Below are 16,347 nucleotides of genomic sequence, written 5' to 3'. Positions count from 1 at the left end.
GAACTTCCCTGATCCGAATGGATATACGCAGGCATCCCAAAGATGACAAAAAGTTGAGTCAGACATTTGATAACTGTAGCAGCTGATACATCTGCACAAGGAAAAGCAAAAGGGAACCTTGAAAACTCATCCACAACAGTAAATATATATCGGTTTTGAGTAGTTGAAGGAAGAGGCCCCTTAAAATCAACGCTCAAACGTTCAAAAGGAGAAGTAGCCTTTATAAGATGAGCTCGTTGAGGCTTAAAGAAATTCGGTTTACACCGAGCTCAGATAGAACATGATGAAGTCATCCGCTTGACGTCTTCAACTGAAAAGGGCAAATTCTTACTGCGTACGAAGTGTATCATCCTCGTAACCCCAGGATGGCATAAGGCATTGTGAAGATTAATAAGCGTATCTCCGTGAATCACAGAACAATAAGCCCTCGACAGCGCATCAGCAGCAACATTATCCTTCCCCGGACGATAAACTATATCAAAATGGTAACATGCCAACTCAATCCTCCACCTCATTATTTTATCATTCTTAATCTTTCCAAAATGTTTGACATCAAACATAAAGGACACAGACTTTTGATCAGTTACCAACGTAAAATGTCGCCCCGATAAATAATGTCTCCATTTACGCAGTGCTTCTACTATTGCATACGCCTCTTTCTCTATTGAAGAATGCCTTTTTTCACTATTGTTCAAGGTACGTGAGAAAAAGGCCACAGGTCTTCCATTTTGGTTCAGAGTAGCCCCAATTGCAAAATCAGAAGCGTCTGTCTCAATCACAAAAGGAACCTGCTCATCAATAGAATGCACAACTGCTCCAAGGATATCCTTTTTAAAATGATCAAAACACGTCCAGGCCTCCCATGATAGAGGATATGTCGTAACCCGAATAAGAGGCCGGATCTTCTGTGAAAAATTTGCAATCCAATTAGAATAATAAGAAAACAGTCCAACAACTCGTTGCAAAGCCTTAGAATTAGTAGGACAAGGTAAATCAATCAATGGTCGCAGACGTTCTGGATCTGGTTTAATCTTGTTTCCCGAGATAATATACCCCAATAGATTTACCTCAGTGGTCGAAAAGATACACTTCTCTTTAGTAAAAGTTAAACCAACTTTTTCCGCAGCTTGAAGGAATCTTTTAAAATTAGAATCATGCTCCACCCTTGATTTGCCACACACTGTGATGTCATCTAAGTATGAAAAGGTGTCAGAGAGAGAGTTATCACTTATAAAAGCATCCATTGCCCGTTGAAAACAAGCAACACCATTAGTAACACCAAATGGTATTCGGCAAAACTGATACAGCTTTCCGCCAGCCTCAAAGGCCGTATATGGTTGATCCTTCTTAACAATAGGAATCTGATGATAAGCACTCTTTAAGTCAATAGTGCTAAAAACCTTATACTGAGATACTTTGTTGATAAGCTCATCAATCTTAGGCAAGGGGTACGCATCTAATTGAGTATACCTATTAATAGTTTGGGAATAGTCTATCACCATTCGTTTCTTATGTCTCTCGTTAGTCGTGACAACTACCTGTGCTCGCCAAGGCGAACAACTAAGTTCAATGATTCCTTCCAATAAGAGACGTTGAACTTCAGAATTAATAAATTCTCTATCCTGACTGCTATACCTTCTTGACTTGGTAGCAATTGGCTTACAATCCGGCATCAAATTGGAAAAAAGTGATAATGGAGAAATGGATAAAGAGGTTAATCCACAAATAGATAAAGGTGGCTTAGTCCCTCCAAATGAAAAACTGAGAGACTCGTGTAACTGAAGCACATCATGACCAATCAAAATATCCGCACAGAGATTAGGCAAAACAGATAGGCGTATATCAGTATACGTATTACCTAGAAGAATCAATTTCACAAGGCAACAACCAGCTACTTGTGAAGTGAGAGTCGTCTGAGCCATACACACCTGATACGTAACAGGCGAAATTTTCAAATGCTTCTCCTTCGCAAACTGAAGACTTATAAAACTCTCGGTACTGCCCGTATCTATAAGGGCCTTCACTTCCAACCCATTAACTTGGGCCGTAACTATAGCTTTGTTTAGGCCATGAGCAAATGCAGCAGAAATTGATGCAATAAACGCCCTATCTAAAGGCTGAATAGTCACAGAGGAGGTAATTGAACCTGATGATTTACACACATGTGCGTAATGACCTCTCTTGCCGCATTTACTACACACAGCCTCCCGAGCAGGACACTTCAGACGAGGGTGCCGGACGTTCCCACAAAAATAACACTTCTGAATCCTAGAGGCAACAGCCGCCGAAGTAGAAACTGTTTCAGAATCTAGTAAACCACTCCTATTAAGTCCACATAATTCCTTTTCATCCGGAACTGCTGAAACCACAGTCGCAGGCCAATTAAAAAGAGCATAAGAATCCGAACTTCTCTGAGCCACATCCAATGTAGAAGCTTGCTCAAAAGCACTCTTAAGATCCAAAGTCTTACTTTCTAACAACCGCTGACGAATTGATCTAGACAGTAATCCATTAATAAAAGCATCCCGTACCGATTCTTCCTTATATTCTTCAGCCGTCACGGCCTTATAATTACAGTTAACACTAAGGCACCGAAGTGCTTGTAAATAAGTATCCAAAGATTCTCCCACCTGCTGCCTACGGGCAGATAGAAGGTGACGTGCAAATACCTCATTCTTTGGTTTAACAAAAATCTTTTCCAATGTAGAAATAGCCACTTCGTAAGTTTTACAGTCCAAAATATACTTATACACATCCGGAGCAATGTAGTTGATCAGCATATTCAGCTTATTTAGAGACTCTTGATCCAACACGCCCAAAAAGTTTTTAAATGTACAATACCAGTGTTTCCATTTATCATCCACTCCAGCAGAATTAGGGTCAGCATTGAATCGTTCTGGTTGAAGATATCGCTCCATTCTGACATAAAGTTAATAAATTGAAATAAAGAATAGATTTGCCTTTCTAATCTAGGCTTTATTAACTTTAAAATCCTGTAGCACATCTTTCCACACCCAGTCCCAACTAAAGCTGGAAAGAACTGAATTTAAGATGGCCACCACAAATCACATGACATCAACTACCAATGAGATTACAGCATATATCCCAAGGCAGGAAACAAACAACCAATCACAATACTTCTTACTAAACATAAAGAATAATCACCACAGACATAAAACTTCAGCACAAGGTGGATAACTTCTTATTCGCATACAGGAATGCAACACATATGGTTACCAACCAAACTCCCGCCATGATGTTCTTCAATAGAAACCTAAGATGCCGGCTGGATTTGGTCAAGCCCAACATCAGAAGGGACGTGGAGAACCGGCAGTTTCAAGGCATGAATGAAAGGCCAACTAGGGCCTTCCAGATAGGCCAACAGGTTTTGGCCCGGGACTACCGTACCGAGAAATGGCAGCCTGGAACTATCTGCACACGACTAGGACCACTGATGTATACCGTGGACATCGGAGAAAGCATAATAAGGCGCCATGCTGACCAAATCATAAAGTCATCCGAAAAGGGACAACCTACACCACCACTCTATACATCTAACGATGAAGTAGAGATACCCATATCTACCTCCGATCCGGTGATACTGGAACCCGATGAACCCGACACTGGCATTCAAGCCGAATCAGCCTTGCCAGAAGAACCTACTACACCACCAGAAACTACTACACCCCCGAGGCGTTATCCGGACCGAGTCAGGAAGCCTCCTGAGAGACTAACTTATAATTAATTAATTACAGCAATGTATATTATTTTGCATATAACATGTAATTAATAATTACTTAAAATATGATGTACTGGTTAGCTAAAAGGGGAGGAATTGTGGTGTATGTGCCTTTAAGAGCCCCAGGTGTGCATAATGCCTGTAATTGCCACTTGGGCTACATAAGCCTGTGTATTGTGTATATCCTTTAGAACCCCCCCCCCCCCCAGACTTGCTTAGTAAATACCTATGAACCAACTCCTGTCTTCAGTGTCTTTATCTACACACGGACACTACACTATCCAGACAGAATCAGGAAGCCTCCTCAAAGACTGAACTTATAATTGCTTAACTTCAACCAATGTATCTAGCAACCGTAATTGTAATTGTAATTAGTTATTATTTAGTTGTTAAATGAATGTTATGTACTGTTTATCTAAAAGGGGAGGAATTGTGTATGTACCTTTAAGGGAATAACTGGTCTCAGACTGCAGTACCGGCAGTGACCACCCCTGTATAAAAGGCCCTAGCAGGCTTCTGTAGTTTCAGTTTCCAGGTTGTCTCCATTCAGTAAAGACTTGTTATAATCAACTCCTGCAGTCCGTGTCTCAATTATACACGGACACAATAATATGGATTTACCCAGATCCCCTGAAGGGCAAACCATGCATAGAAGAATGTGTACTTTTAAACAGTGATTTCTTTTATATTATATGCTATAACGAGACTATGAAGGTTCAGCTTCAGGATCACACTATGCAGGTACCCCCATATCAACCCCTGAGTCTTAGGATTAGGCAGGATAAGATAGTAGAAGAAGATAGTGGACAGAAGCTTGATAAGCTATGGGTTACATGTCCCGATACTGTGTTACCAAGTGAAAGAACTACGAAAATAGAGGAGATGGTAGGGTGGTTATTACAATCTAGTACTACCTGGAATAATGAGGACACAGTCCAAACCCAAAATAGCTTAAATTCAGATCTACTGGAAAATGAGTGGAAGGGAGCAGGATATAACCCCACGAAATTCGAAGGATGGTTTCATCCCCAATATGACAATCAAAGAAATCCAGAAAGTTTAATAGTCACCTCAAGGGGGGCGCTAAAATAAATAAATAAATACAAAAGGAAAGGTCTGCCTGATAAACAATGATGGGGAAGGATTGATGGTCGGATGGAGCGAGTGCAAATGTAATTACACTTTGACCAAAACCACTACTAAACCACCAGGTGCAGTTGAATGGCCCTACGCAGGACAATGGAACCTATCCACAGTGCAAAATCTTACCAGCAAGAAACCCTGGGAGGGGGAGCAAGGAATAGGAATGATGCACCAGATATGGAACAAATTTGAAGCCTATAATAATACTTATTTTATCTGTGGGCATAGAGCATACCCTTGGTTACCACAAAATTGGACTGGGTCATGCTACTTGGGATACGTAATACCCTACATACATCATATTTCATCATTGGACAGCCACCCTAGGGCACGAGCAAGACGAGCCATTACAGAAACCGAGAGGGTTTTCGCCATAGCATTTCCCTAGTATGGAACCGGGAAGCTAGCCAGGGAATCTATAAACATGGCAGCAGTATTGGAACAAATAGCCAATGACACTGCTGATGCCCTTAGTGAAGTAAATGCAGAAATGGTGGCCTTACGCACCGTAGCCTTACAGAATCGCATGGCCCTGGACTATCTATTGGCAAAGGAAGGAGGCACATGTGCAGCCATAGGAACTGAATGTTGCACCTATATTCCAGATAGCTCAGAAAATATCACCAATTTGGTAAACCACATAAAGGAGGCCGTAAAGAAACTACACCAGCCTGAACAATGGTCCATTTGGGATTGGATTTCAGGATGGGGAAGAGCACTAGGAAAACAAATACTGGAAGTCCTGATTGCAATAGTTATAATAATCATTTTGATTAGTCTATTAATTGGATGTTTAAAAATATTGTGCACCAAGGTCCTCTCCCTGGTAGCACCAGCCCCTCCAGCACCTATCATGATGATGGAAGAATATGAGAATATTGATGGAGATACTTTTGAAATGGAGTTTGCCAAGTTAGGACAGATAGAAATTCCATAGAGTTGTCCTTAAGAAGGACAAAAGGGGGGAATGTGGAGATATAGAATATCCTGTATAGTTTTGTGTCAGTCTTGCAAAGTATGATGGGATAGTTGACATGGGTTAAAAGTTTAAGTATTGAAATAGCTGATGCAAGACTGTTGGAACACGGCCAGAACAGAATGTGCTAGGTACCAAAACCGTTCCCAAGGTGCAGCCTGTAACTGAACAATGTAAAAGGAATAGGAGTAAGTCTGTGGTAACAGATGTCTTTGTGTATATGGCGATAATTAACTTATGAACGTACAGGAATGTGACAAGATGTTCTATTCATTGTTCTTGTGCATGAAATGGTTTGATGTATGATAATGATGTGTCAATCAGGAGTTGTTTACTTCACTGTATAAATATAGAGCCCGAATGCGTGCTCGTTGGAGTTGTCGCCTCAGCCATTGTCTGAGACATGCTTCCCTTGTGCAAGTAAAAACATTAAAGTGTTACTTTTCTGACGGAACCCGGTGTCTAGAGTCTTACTCGGAGTCGAGATTTCGACAAAGTGGACGTGAGTCTAGATTCGGATCAGCCATGATCCTATTGAATGGTGGAGCAGGCCCGAGGGGCCGTATGGCCTACTCCTGCTCCTACTTCTTATGTTCTTATGATTAAAGGATTTGATAGGGTGGCTACAGAGAATTATTTCTTCTGGTGGGAGAGTCCAGAACAAGGCGCATAACGTTAAAATTAGAGCTAAGCTGTTCAGGAGTGATGTCAGAAAGTACTTCTTCACATAAAGGGTAGTGTAAATCTGGAACTCTCTCCCCCAGAAAGCTGTGGCAGCTAGGTCAATTGAAAATTTCAAAACTGAGACTGATAGATTTTTGTTCGGCAAGGCTATTGAGGATTACGGAACCATTGTGGGTAGATGGAGTTAAGATACAGATCAGAAATAATCTAATTGAATGGAGGAATAGGCGTGAGGGTCTGAATGGCCTACTCTTGTTCCTATATAACAGAACTCTGCTTGTTAAATTTTAATGTTAGAGAGTCAAGTGCTACATTAGTTCTCTTTATTTCTTAAGAACTTGGCTTTGTATCAGCCTGCAGTTATACTGCAGAGAATGTGAAGTGGAAGCAATACCATCTCCTGAAGTTGGTCTGACATCTCTAGCCTAATCTCTGTTTGAAAAAGAGGAATATTAAAGCACATAGGGAAAGAAAGGATGTGGGGAGCAAAGGAGGAGAGTGTACTTACAAACATACGAAAACGTACAGAAAAAGATCATCTGGTCCAGCAAGTCTGCCCCACCCTGACCTGGTATAACCTATAGGCACCATCAACTCACTCTCCCAGTCAGGCAATTTCCTGGAAGAGGCAAAAAAAAGTGGAAAAAAGATTCTCGGCCAATTTAGGAAAAATCTATGAAAATTCCTCTCCAAAGGCAATCAAGTAAGTTGCAGGAGGTCATGGTGATCGATATTCCTAGTCTTACTTAATCTACCCATCCTTTACAGCTCAAGATATCTACATCCCCATCTGTGTAACCTCCTGCACCCCTACAAAGCCTCAGATCTCTGCACTCCTCCAATTCTGCCCTCTTGTACATCCTGATTTCCTTCACACCACCATTGGTGGCCATGCCTTCAACTGCCTGGGCCCTGAGCACTGGAATTCCCTCCCTAAACATCTCCGCCTCTCTACTTCTCTCTCCTCCTTTAAGTGGCTCCTTAAAACCTACCTCTTTGACCAAGCGTTTGTCCTAATATCTCTTTACATGGCTCAGTGTCAAATTTTATCTGCTTGCGCTCCTGTGAAGCGTCTTGGGATGTTGTGCTATATAAATGCAAGTTGTTGTTGTCGTTGTCTTCCACTCACCCAGCTCCCTTTTGAAACTTATAAAATTCTAACAGGACTAGACAGACTAGATGCAGGAAGGATGTTCCTGATGGCGGGGGAGTCCAGAACCAGGGATCACAGTCTAAGGATAAGGGGTAAGACATTTAGGACTGAGATGAGGAGGAATTTCTTCACCCAGAGAGTGGTGAACCTGTGGAATTCTCTACCACAGAAGGCAGTAGAGGCCAATACATTAAATATATTCAAGAAGGTGCTGAATTAGCACCTCCACTCAAAGAAGGAGAAGAGTGCTGGTATCTCCCGATTTTTGGAGTTTATCACCCCCAGAAGCCTAGTCAAATAAGAGTAGTTTTCGACTCCAGCGCTCAGCACTGTGGCATCTCACTCAACAACATTCTGCTCACGGGTCCAGACCTAAACAACACCCTCCTTGACGTGCTGATTCGCTTTAGGAAAGAGCTCGTAGCAGTAACCGCAGACATCCAACAGATGTTCTATTGCTTTGTGGTGAGAGAGGACCATAGGAACTATCTGAGGTTCTTCTGGTATCGCGACAACAACATGTCAAAGGACATCACTGAATACAGGATGCGGGTCCACATTTTTGGTAACAGCCCCTCCCCTGCAGTCTCCATCTATGGGCTCAGAAGTGCAGCCAAAGAGGGAGAACACGAGCATGGAACAGACACAAGACAGTTTGTGGAGAGACATTTTTATGTTGATGACGGCCTCATATCCTTACCTTCAGAAGCAGAAGCCATCAACCTGCTGAAGCGAACTCAAGCTTCATTAGCACAGTCCAACCTGAGGCTGCACAAAATTGCCTCAAACAGTGTAGCAGTGATGAAGGCCTTCCCAGCTGAGGATCTCGCCAAGGGCATCAAAGACTTAGACCTCAGTGACGAAACCATGCCAGCCCAGCTAAGTCTTGGTTTACGTTGGGAAATTGAATCTGACACCTTCACTTTTGCAGTGTCTGTAGGTGACAAGCCCTTTACACTCCATGGAGTGCTGTCAACGGTCAACTCACTCTTTGACCCTCTCGGCATGGTGGCGCCCGTGACTATTCAGGGACGAGCCCTACTACGAGAACTCTGCACAGACATGAGCGACTGGGACTCTCCACTCCCCGAAGGCAGGTTAACAGAATGGAGACATGGAGAAATTCTCTCAAAAATCTAAAAAATCTTCATATCCCACGCACCTACTCACCAGACACACTCTCCAAATCCAAACGCACCGAGTTGTGTGTATTCTCAGATGCGTCCGAGAAAGCTATTGGTGCGGTAGCCTACCTGAGATCCCTGGAATGATGAGGGCCAAAGCAACGTGGGATTTGTCCTGGGAAAGGCGAAGTTGACACCCCGGCCAAAGCCCACCATACCACGCCTGGAGTTATGCGCTACAGTATTAGCGGTGGAGATGGCGGATCTCATCCTGGATGAGATAGATTTCAAGCTTGATGCAGTGAAATTCTACTGTGACAGCAAAGTTGTGCTCGGTTACATCTCCAATGAGTCAAAGAGGTTCTTCATATATTACACAACAGAGTTCAGCGAATAAGACAATCAACATGCCCCGACCAGTGCTGAATCCAGCTGACCTCGCCACCAGGTCAGTGCCTGCCTCCCAGCTCTCCAGTACAATGTGGTTTACCGGGCCAGCTTTCTTACACAAACCTGACCAAGCTGACCATACGGCACAAGAATCATTCAAGCTCGTCAGCCCAGAACTAGATGTGGAGGTCCGTCCTCATGTGATCAGCTTAATGACTCACACCCAAGAGAGCCTACTTACCTGTGAACGTTTGAGCGCTTTTCAACCTGGCGATCGCTCGTTAGAGCCATAGCTTTCTTAATCCATGTGGCTCGCTCTCACAAGTCCGATCCTGGCAGCTCATCAAACAAATGCAGAGGTTGGCACTGGTGCAGGAAGCCTCATTCCCCAGATGAGTTGGCTGCAGCTGAGAACATTATCATCAGGTCAGTTCAAGTTCAGGTGTACTCTGAGGAGTACAGAGCACTTGCTGAAAAAAGAACCATTACCAAGACCAGTTCACTGTGGAAACTGAATCCAGTTTTGAATGACGGCCTCATCAGAATTGGAGGACAGCTGACGCATGCAGAACTGAGCTTGCAAGAAAAGAGTCCTGTTGTCCTGCCACATCAAAGCCACATCACAACATTGCTCACAAGACACCACCATGAACTGATAGAACACCAGGGCCAGCAGTTCACTGAGGGAGCCATTCGAGCAGCCGGCTTGTGGATTGTCAGCGGCAAACGGTTGATTGGATCTGTCTTACACCAATGCGTCACATGCAGAAAGCTCAGATGGAGAACGGAGGAGCAGAAGATGGCTGATCTGCCTCCGGAACGACTTAGTTCATCGCCACCATTTTCATACGTTGGCCTGGACGTTTTTGGCCCTTGGACTATCACTACTCGCCGCACCAGAGGAGGCGCCGCTCATAGCAAACGCTGGGATATGCTATTCACTTGTATGAGCACAAGAGCTGTGCATATAGAAGTGATCGAGTCCATGGACACGTCCAGCTGCATTAATGCATTACGAAGATTCTTCGCCATCCGCGGGCCAGCAAAGCAGTTAAGATCCGACTGTGGAACAAATTTCATTGGAGCCTGTCGAGAGCTAGAGTTAGGGAATGAACACAACCAAAGGCCAAGCACCCTGACATACCTAAGCCAGCAAGGTTGCACATGGGAATTTAATCCTCCACATGCTTCACACATGGGTGGTGCGTGGGAGTGCATGATTAGAGTGTCGCAGCGCATTCTGGACTTCATGTTGCGACAGAACAGACCACCTCAGTTAATGCATGAAGTGCTGTGCACCTTCATGGCTGAAGTGTCCGCAATCATTAATGCGAGGCCCCTTGTTCCTGTTTCTTCCGATCCAGATTCACCATTCCTTTTGACTCCAAACATGTTACTCACACAGAAGGGCAGTGTACCCACTCCTCCTGGAGACTTCACTGACAAAGACCTCCTGAAGAGCCAGTGGAGAAGAGTACAAGCCTTGGCCAGTAAGTTCTGGAGTCGCTGGCGCACCGAGTACCTTCCCACTTTGCAAAGCCGGCGGAAGTGGAACGAGGCTCGTCGGAGTCTCCGAGAAGGTGACATCGTCTTACTGAAAGAAAGCCAAGTATCCCGCAATGAGTGGCCTATGGGTCTTGTCACCTCTGTCTTCCCCAGCAAAGATGACAGGGTGCGAAAGATAGAGGTGAAGGCTATTGTTCAAGGGACGGTCAAAAAGTTCTTCAGACCCATCTCAGAGGTCGTACTCCTCTTACCTAAGGAGGGCTGAGTGTTATTGATTCCACAGTTCTGCATGTTTTATAAGTAGTGGCACCTAATAGACGCCAGGCGGGGAGTGTTCTGCCTTATAATTGCAGGTGTTACATTTTGTTGCCACCAGTAGGTGGCAGTAGATGGTAATGGCCAGTAGGGTTACTCAACAGGAACAGGAAGTAGTATATAGTGATAAGCAAACAAGGAGGTCACATCAGCATGAAGTGTGCTGCAAGTTAATCTGCTGTAATCTTACATTGTTACGCCTTCGAAAGCATTGCCTGTGAGTTGAATGGTTTCATTACATATTCATGGTTAGATGTTAGTTATATCTCATGTATGTAACAAGGTACATTTCTTTCTTTTTTCTTTCTCAGTTTTACTCCAACCCAATACAACTGATTTGTATTGTTTCATTGGCCTCATGCAAGTGTGGCATCATTAAACACCGGAGCTTGGACGCTACATCCTGACTCCCATGTCGTTATTGAAAGGCGTTTGGCTTGCTGTCTAACTGCGTACAGACACTTACACATAGGGAGGACGGTACAGCCATGATCTCATTAAATGGTGGAACAGGCTCGAGGGGCCGAATGGCCTACTCCTGTTCCTATCTTCTATGTTTCTATGAAAGCAGTGGGATCAGACTAAGTGGAAAAATCACCGACTCAGTGGACCAAATGACCTGATTCTTTGGTTCTAAGCGTTGTTCCAGTCACTTCACACAGTAACTACAGAGCAGAGCCCAAACCATTTCACAGCCATGCAAATTATACAGTGCATCCAGTCTGTAAGTCATTTATTGAAAGGTCTCTCTTAGAAGAAAATAAAGGGTATTTGTAAACAAGCGGTCAAGATGTTTCGTAGTGACCCACTGGTTCTAGCTGCAGAATGTATCAATTGTACTGTCAAAATGAATTGAGGTGAATTCTGGACTCTTCATTCACCTTCCCTTGGGATGATAGAATTGGCAGGTGATGGCCCTTCACTTATCTTCCTCATTGGGTGATGTGCAAAAATAGCCCAAGGGTGACATCACATGTAGGAACACTGACTAGATTCTGTTTTAATACCTTTACCAAGATAGGGAACTCACTACCAAGGGAATCATGGTCACAAACTCATGCCCAACAGTCCACAGCATCATACACTAGGACACCAATAAAACATACCACCATATTGGTCACCGGAACCACAGGCTTGTTTCCAGGCCTGACTGATATTGGCCAGAGTGGTGGACTTTCATGTAATTCCTAATGGTAACTGATCTGAGACAACATTGCTTGACCCCCTTCATGATTGATGTTGAAAGTCTTGAACTCAATATTGGTCCCAGGTATGACCAATATTGGCTAAAAAATTAGCTCCAAACACCATTTTAGGTCAATCAAGAAATTAAACACCTGATCTGGCTGTATCTCTGGAAGAACCACATCTAAACATTACATTAAAATTGGGCCTACATTTGAAAGTTCTAATGGTCCTAGATTTCCAATGAGATAACTCATTGCATGTGCAAGCATCTAAGCATTGCTGAAATTAGTTATCTTCAGCACTGCACAGTTTTACAAATTAGCAGCAGGGTGAGCCGTGATGAAAATACATCTTTGTATCACCAATCATGCCAATGCACTCTGTTCGGTTTAGTAACATGCCAGGTTTTCTTGCAGTTTGACATGTGACAACATCCTTTAAATTCGCCATCCTTTATCTCGATGCAATTGTCAGATTCTGTCTGTTCTGTCAGCACCTGACATGGATCTGCATCGTCGTGGCTGCACTTTTCTGTATCATGAAACTTTAATCTACTATAAACATTCTAATTATTTTACATTAGTGTTTTAATGAGCTGTCTTCTGTATTCTTAACATTCTGGAGAACAAAGTCATTGAAATTTGCAGCTGAAATAGATAACAGGAACAGGCATATAATTCAATCTGTTTCTCAGGACAAAGACTAGCCTCCACTAATAATTGAAAATCTTTCTCCACAGATTAATGAGAGATCTAGTGTACAATATCTCTATGTGACAATAGAGCCACAGAAATGAAGCACCCCATGGGAGAGTTCCGCTGATTTCTGCTCCTGTTGTGCCTCTCTCCTTTGTTTCCTCACTGCTCTCCTGAAAACACTGACTCTTGCTAGTGTTCCATAGGCACTGGACCACTTTCGAGGACCTTCTGCAAGTAGCCATTCTCCACTTGAGACCAGAGAGACATCAAAGCCAAGACTGATTCTGTCTTCATCCAACTCCACATACCCCCAGTCGTCCATATCATATACTTCCAATAAGAGGCAGGAGGAACAAACAATGTAAATACCAGAAATAACAACAGAAAATGCTGGAAAAACTCAGCAGGCCAGGCAACATCCGTGGAGAGAAAATAGAGTCAACGTTTCGGGTCAAAACCCTTTGTCAAGACCAGACCTTTATACAGTAATGTAAATATGTAATGTAAATGTAAATACCAGACCTTCTTAATGAACCTTCATTGATGCAGCAAACCAGTCTTCAACCAATCAAGATCACTGTCTATAAGCTAGATGGCCTTTTTGATGGTGGCAGCAATTTTGGGCACTTGGAAAAACTGAGATACAATGGCCATTTTGTGAAGTTACCCCATGATGTGGCTTGTCTGTACTGGTTACAATTTAGTGGGCAGCCATTTTGATAAGAATACAAGATTCTAATGCACTTATGACTAAAAACATTTAGTTTTTAAAAAATGGGAACTGTCACAAACAGCTAAAAGTAAATTCCAAATCTGACCATTATACTGAGGGTTACCTGCATAGTGAGCCAGTCCTTATGCTTTTCATTATCAATGTTCATTGGAATATGGTTCATCTGGGTCACCCACACGAACCAGTGACTCTCTATGAACCTGCAGAGAGAACCAGGGCAATGGTCAGGTATCAACTACTATCTAAACTCTTCAAGTGCTGATTCTTCTACATTCTGTTCAGAACAGACAGGTACTTGTTAAACAGTTTCTTGGAAACCTCTTTTGGGTGCTCTTCCTCCTTTGAACATTATAAACTGGGACCAGAGAACATTTTCCCTCTAACTTTCTGCCTCTCCAATGTTTTTCCCCCCTCTCCTGAAGGTAGCAACTCACACTTGGGTACAGTTCCATAGGGACCGGCAGACTCCCAAATGGCCATTCTTCATGCGTGAGCTTAGACACTGAAAGTTGGGAAATTTCAAGACGTATCACAGCTGAGAATGAACCTGTCCTCACCCAAAGTCCACATACAAACACTTTCTAGAAGGCTTTTTGGACAGCAATCATGAGGAGGAAGCCTCGCTGATAGTTTCTCCTAAGGCCAATTGTAGCACCCCCTACTGCCATTAGTGTCAGCCGTGGCTCAGTGGGTAGCACGCTTGCCTTGGAGTCAGAAGATTGTGGGTTCAAGTCCTACTCCAGAGACTTGAGCACAAAATCCAGGCTGACGCTCCAGCACAGTACTGAGGGAGTGCTACACTGTCAGAGGTCGTCTTTTCAATGAGATGTTAAACCAAGGCCCCGTCTGCCCTCTCAGGTGGCCGTAAAAGATCCCACGGCACTATTTCAAAGAGGAGAAGCATATTCCTGGTGTCCCGGCTAATATTTATCCCTCAAATAACTATTCTGTAAGATGTATTTTCCTCCAGTTGCTAATGTTAGTGAAAAAGTTGGTGCGAGTGTAAACATGTCTCCCAGAGTATACTAACGGTGAGGTTTTTGTGACACTGAGGGAAATATTCCAGCCCACATGATTCTGTTGCTAAATGTATGAAGAGTTCAGACTGTATAACATTCTACTATGCTTGTAAGGTCTTATCCTTTCTGGTTCCAATGTTAAACACAGAGAACATGGAGTGAATCTGTACTATTCCTCCTAAGATGCGAATTGTTGTGTTGGTACCTTTCTACCTAGACACAATTAGAACTCAGAACCCAGAGATTCAAACATGAAGTGCTTTATTCAGGAAGGAAAGGAAAGTTCTGGAGAGTTCCGAACAAAGAGAGCTAAACTTAACCAAGAGAACACCCAACCATGTATCTGCTGTGACAGTGCCACCACAGGTGGGAGGAGAACACACAATACATAACATTTCCTCCCCTCTTAAATGAAAGGTCCACATTATTCCTCAACAGGTAAGTTACTTTCAATGCACTCAACTTACCAAGGGTAGAGGTAGACTGCCTCAAACTCTGACTTTACCCTGGGGTTTATTCTGCCCCAGTCTTGTGGGTAAGTCACTAAGCCTACAGATCCAAGCGTCTTGGAGGCCGCCGCTCTCTGACAGGATGCCGGCGGTCATCGCTGGCTTCCACAGCAGTAGGCATTGACACAGGCCTAGATAGAGAAGGTGCCTGTGTCAGTCGAAAGTCAGGAGTTTGCACAGGTGGAACAGTCTCTATGACTTCCTGTGTTGGAGAAGAGCACTGTGGCAAAGGATGCTGGTTTGCGGTATCATCCGGAAACAGTTCAGGCCAACCAGCTGTTGGAGCCTCTGTGGCTGTCTCTACTCCTAGCAACAGTTGATCTGTGTGTCTTCTCCAGACGACGTCCTCAGCAATCTCAACCGTGTAAGACACAGGGCCCGTCTGCGTGATCACCGTAGCAGGAACCCATTTTGGTCCAGTGTTGTAGTTTCGAGCTAGGACGTGCTCTCCAGGGTGAAACCATCTCTCCTTGGCTCTTTTCTCTCTCTTTTCAACTTGAGCTTGTTGTTGACAATGAACAACCTGTTCTGCCCTTGGAGGTTTGAGTAAGTCAAAACTTGTCCGCAACTGCCTCTTCATCATGAGCGAAGCGGGGGAAGTTTTGGTTGTGGCATGCGGCTCGTTCTTGTAGGACAACAGGAAGCTGTTCAGACGTTGGTGGATTGAGCCCTGACCTTGCGATGCCTTCAAGGCGTGCTTCAAAGTTTGCACGAACCTTTCTGCCAGGCCGTTAGTAGAGGGATGATAGGGCGCAGACCTGATGTGTTGGACACCATTCACATGCAGGAAGGTTGCAAACTCCTGTGATACAAATTGTGGACCGTTGTCACTTACGAGTTGTTCCGGTGAGCCATAACGGCTGAACATCTCACCAAGTTTCTCAATTGTTTTCTCTGCCGTGGTAGACCTCATCACAGCGACCTCCAGCCACTTGCTATGAGCGTCCACAACCACCATAAACATCTTCTCTTCGAAAGGACCGGCGAAGCCCACATGTACTCGCTGCCACACTTCTGCAGGCCAATCCCAGGGGTGTAGGGTTGCCAGCTGTGGAACATTCCGGACCCTTTGACATGGGGAACATGTTTTGGCTTTCTCCTCAATATTTCCATCGAGACCTGGCCACCAGAAGTAGCTTCTTGCCATTTCCTTCATCCAAACCATCCCAG

General features: G+C 43.9%; 1 protein-coding gene across 1 annotated transcript in view; it reads right to left on the bottom strand.

Annotated features, from left to right (window-relative positions):
- LOC147106706 (acyl-CoA 6-desaturase-like) overlaps positions 1 to 16,347 on the bottom strand; it is an 80,660-nt gene that overhangs the window by 27,950 nt on the left and 36,363 nt on the right. Inside the window, exons 4-5 of the mRNA XM_086008506.1 lie at positions 14,874 to 14,881; positions 13,753 to 13,849 (exon numbers count right to left, since the gene is read on the bottom strand). Of these exons, the coding sequence (XP_085864632.1) occupies positions 13,753 to 13,849; positions 14,874 to 14,881 (105 nt within the window). The remainder of the gene's footprint in view (positions 1 to 13,752; positions 13,850 to 14,873; positions 14,882 to 16,347) is intronic.

Source organism: Somniosus microcephalus, chromosome 15 (genome assembly GCF_052327205.1).
Source record: "Somniosus microcephalus isolate GS21.2 chromosome 15, FLI_Smic_1.0, whole genome shotgun sequence".
Lineage (NCBI taxonomy): Eukaryota > Metazoa > Chordata > Chondrichthyes > Squaliformes > Somniosidae > Somniosus > Somniosus microcephalus.
Note: the sequence above shows the minus strand (reverse complement) of the source record. Positions and strands in the feature narration are given on the sequence as shown.